Raw genomic sequence first — 4,759 nt, forward strand, 5'->3', positions numbered from 1 at the left:
TGGAAGGAAATGTCTAGCACTTGCTTGATGTGGACCCAAGTGTCAGTGTTTCAAGTGAGCAACTCCTGATTGCAGAGATGTTGCAGCCAAAGCGTCATATTCAGCAATGGTTGAGGGAACAGAAGCACCGAAAGATCACTCACCACTCAAGCAATGCCATACAGCCTTATAGTCAAAAAGCATGCAAGTTCACTAAGGCAACAAACTGGTTCCAGCCTGTGTTCTGGACAATTATAATCGAAGTGGCAGCGACCATCAGCTGGCACATGAGTCCTACCAAAATAGTGAAGGGATGTCAATTAAGAAGCCAGGGCTCTTTCGCTCATTGTGTGTCGATGTTGTCTGTAAATGGATTGATTGCATGGGGTCACGTCCATGTTGGTCCAATGACATGCTGGCGAAGGTCGCAAAAGAAAATTGCCCAGGAGGAAATGTTACAAAGAGGGGGATATTGGTGAGTCTAGAATGGTTAGTGGTATTCTAGAAACTTAAGGAAGAAATTGGGATATGTATGTAGGCATCCTACCCGGATACCGTTGCTGCAATCAAGTGAACACTTTTGAGCATCCAACAGGCTGGTGCAGCATTGGATGCCCACCAAATCTGTGGTGCCATCATTGCTCAAATACAACATACCCAGCCCCACATCCTCAGAACCGTTGTGAAAGAAGATGGGAGTGTGTTTGCTGTGAGCATGATGTGGGTCCGGAGGTTTCTCCAAGAAGAAATGAATTGGAGCTTGCGACAGGCCACTCGCGCATCGCAAAAGACCCCCCCTGATGCCAATGAAAATTCAGATCAGACACAAGTGATCTATCAACAGAATTCAACCTCCACATATGAACAAAAGGGATCCCATCAGGTTTCTACTGTTGGCCATGATGAGAAGCGCATGTTTACTCTTAACATGGCTATCTCTGCCAGTGGGGCTCTTCTACCATTCCAGGCTATCTTTTGTGGCAAGACTCCAGCAAGCTCACCTTCGATGAGTGCCCCAAGTTATGATGAAGCCATGCAACTTGGCTTTATTTTCGAATTCTCTGGAAATGATACTTACTGGGCAAACATTACAACAATGAAATCATTTGTATCATGCATACTGGTTCCTTATTTCAATGCAAAGAAGGAACAGTTGTCTCTTGATCTGCTACAAGAGTGTATCTGGCAACTTGACATATGGCTGGTTCACACATCTCTCGAGTTTCGTGTCTGGATGTATGGGAACTACCCTTGGATCATACTAGACTATGTTCCTGGTGGATGCATGGGCATCTGGTGGCCCTGTGATGTTGGCATCCAGCATCCACTGAAACATGCCATGAAGCAATCCCAACAGTTGGCTGCATCAGCAAACCTGGATGTGGAGGCCTTAGAGCTCACAGAGCTCTCAGAGTTTCAGTACTTTGAAATTGCAGGTCCCTTCTCTCAGAGCTCCCCAAAGTAGTCAAAGCTCATAGAGCTATATTTGCACACAGGGGACTATTATCTATATGAGCTCCCTGAGTGTTTAATTTATCCGATATCAAATTAAAATTTAAGAGCATTGACTCTGGCATCATGTGATGAGTCACAGCCAAGTCCCTACCATGCAGGAAACTGAAAAAACTGAGCTTAACTTTCAGCCCCCAATGCAGCACTACACACCAAGGGTATATAGCCAAATTAATATATAGACCAAATTTAGGGATATACATATACAGTTAATCTGAAATTACTTAAGGAAAATGCGGGAAAATGAGTGGAGAAATGGGGGGAAAATGAGGGGGGGAATGGGGGGAAATTGAGGAGGGAATTGGGGGGGGGGAATGAGGGGGGAATGAGGGGGGGAATGAAGGGAAATTTGAAGGGGGGAATGGGGGGAAATGAGGGGAAAATTGAAGGGGGAATGGGGGGGAAATTGAGGTGGGAATTGGGGGGGGAATGAGGTGGGGAATGAGGGAAAAATTGAGGGGGGAAATGGGGGGGGAATGAGGGGAAAATCGAAGGGGGGGATGGGGGGGAAATTGCGGAGGGAATTGGGGGGGAAATTGAGGGGGGGGATGAAGGGGAAAATGGGAGGAAAATGAGGGGGAACTGGGGGGTTTCTAAAAAGTCAGGGAAAATTAAGGAAAATTCAGAAAATGGGGGACTTTCTAAAAATGGAGGACTTTCTAAAAATGGAGAATGTCCAAAAAATCAGGGGAAATTAGGGGGAAAATCAGAAAATTTGGGATAAGTTAGGGAGAGATATTTCAGGAAATTAGGAATAATTGGAAAAGAAATTAAATCACTTTTTTGATAATTCAATGTGTATTGGAAAGTGCCAAAGTGGGGCAATGTGGCAATGTATGTTTCAGTGTTAGAAAAGTCTCCCACATGTTTTGGTGAGCCAAATAACCATGGCTTTTTGACCATGGGAAATTTGGTGTCAAAGGCTTGGATGATATCTGAAGAATACATCAGCTTTTTGTTTGCTTTATTGGGTGGTATTTTTAATTTACTTCATTTGGAACACTTTTTTAAAACTGATTTATACCCTACATAACATGCATGGTTACATTGCCACACTTTGGTGCTTTCCAATTCACATAGAATCATCAAAATTGGTTGAGTTTTGAGCAAGAAATGAGATGAAAGATAAAGTGCAAATTTTTGAATTTCAGAGTTTTCATCATATTTTGTAAATAGCAATAAACAAATAAGGTGCTGATTTTAGTAAACACAAAAGGTATATGAGCTTTCAGAGCAATGACAATGGCCATTTTACACACACATATATCCATATTATCTTTGCACTACTGGTGCCAAAATAACTAAGCAGATTTCATGGAGATATGAAGACCATCCATTATTTAAAAACAAAAAGCTCTATGAGCTCATAGAGCTTTTCAAGTAATGATGCTGGCCATTTAATATGCATTTCCAAAAATGTATATACATATTATCTTTGCACTTCTGCATCCTTAGGAGAACAAAATCATTCAAACATTTAATTTTCTCCACCCAATGTGTAGAGGGTGCACAGCAAAAAGACTCAATTTGCTCACAGAGCTCTGTGAGCTCTGAGAGCTCCCTACCAAGTTTGCTGATGTGTGAAAAATTCATTATTTATTCAGTTTGAGGGAAATGCACTGTAAATACAAGGTAGAGCATGAAAAAGGAAGGCAACCTAAGGAGTATAAAAAGGAGACCCTTTCTGTGACTTTATGCCCCCCGTTAGAGAAGTAAGAAATTAAGATACTATTTTTCTCAAGCATTTCTGGTTATCACTCCAGTGCAAAAAAGTGTAAAACAGTTAAGATTGCCACTGTAGTAAAAGGCAGCAATCAGGGAGAGAAATATTAAGTAAATATTTCAACAGGAGAGCTGGTTAACACTCCAGATTTCAAAAGTGTAAACAAAACAGTTATATTGCTACTGTTAAAACAAGCAATAAAAATAAGAGAAAATAAGAAAAGGCCATGGGACACTTCAGATACAATTTAAAACCATTCATGGAATAAAATACCTGAAAATTCACCAAGTAGAAGATTAATTTCAGGTTAAGATTCCAAATTTAAATGATCCTACACAGAATTATACCTAGATAAATTGAGAAATTACATTCAAGGAACAGCTCCACAGGGTTGTATTCATCTGTAGTTCATTTCTCAGAGACTTTTAGACTAACCCATAAAACAGAATTAGCCAAAACACTTGGATTAGTACTAAATTCACAACAAATTCATTAGTACACCTCCCCATCCAAACTAAAGAACCAGGGAACAGATTGGTGGTGGTCTTGTTAGAACCTCCCAACTGTCCTTCCTTTGTTCCCTCCTTCAGCAGGCAAGACACTTAACTTGATGCTGAAGAAATACAACACTCTTGCATCCACCATGAATCCCCCAAAGCCAAGACTCAGTTGGGAGGATGTAACCAGCCTTGAGTTCATATCAGATATCATGATCTTATGGGGCCATGATGATGTATGTGAGAAACCATGGGTGAAGCCCCTTCTCTGCAAGGCTGCCCAAGCTTGGCATAAGCTTCAACAAGCCTGTGAAGAGATTGACACTGTCAAACTTGAAGCTTGTTGGGTATGGACCTTGATGGAAAATGAAGGAGGTTTGCCTGCAAGGTGCCATTGAGAACATTTGATTGACCAACCCTGCTCTGGCAGGATATATTTCCACTACTTCCCAATACCACCTCAATGTCAATGTGCACCTACATTCCAAACTTACCCAGCTGGATAAGCTTGCACATTTCTTAACTGGTGATGGGGAAGGGATGACAAGCGGACCACCAGCGAGCCCTGACACTTATGGCAGCTGTCATATCCATCTCCTGCCACCACCTCCAACCATCCCTGGTTGCCTCTGCTCCACCATTCCCAACCTTGGAGCCCCCAAATCCCATAATCCCCTCTGACTACCCCAATGGTCACCACCCCCCATTTCAATATATTTATATTACTTATGCCTCCCTAAGTATGGACCCCTGAAGGCCTCTGGACAGCTTGGACATCTGCAAGTGCACCCCCACCTCTGCTGGGCTATTTAGTTGCCTACCCTGCAAGTCCACCTTTGGACTGCACCCTCCATTCCACTTCTGGGTTATTATCTGTTAAACCCATAACCCAAGTTGCCAGTAATATTTAGTTGGCTAACCCTTGACCCTGTTATGTCAGCTCTGCCCAGTCCCTGCCATTTATGGGCCCGCTGCCTAGGTGTAAGGTCAGTTGAGGTTCTGACCTTGATGCTGAAAGCTGTCAGAATGTAGGCAGTATAGAGCTTTA

The 4,759-nt window shown here is 42.6% G+C and overlaps 1 protein-coding gene across 1 annotated transcript; it reads left to right on the forward strand.

Moving 5' to 3' along the window:
• Positions 1-3,857: 3,857 nt before the first annotated feature.
• On the forward strand, positions 3,858-4,392 carry EI90DRAFT_3135892 (uncharacterized protein; the record flags this gene model as incomplete). Its single annotated transcript, XM_039064761.1, has 2 exons — positions 3,858-4,086; positions 4,142-4,392. The coding sequence occupies 2 exons, from the start codon at positions 3,858-3,860 to the stop codon at positions 4,390-4,392; spliced, it is 480 nt and encodes a 159-aa protein (XP_038908615.1).
• Between the last annotated feature and the right edge of the window lie 367 nt (positions 4,393-4,759).

The sequence above is a fragment of the Cantharellus anzutake genome (genome assembly GCF_015039405.1).
Source record: "Cantharellus anzutake strain C23 chromosome Unknown EI90scaffold_147, whole genome shotgun sequence".
Taxonomy (NCBI): domain Eukaryota; kingdom Fungi; phylum Basidiomycota; class Agaricomycetes; order Cantharellales; family Hydnaceae; genus Cantharellus; species Cantharellus anzutake.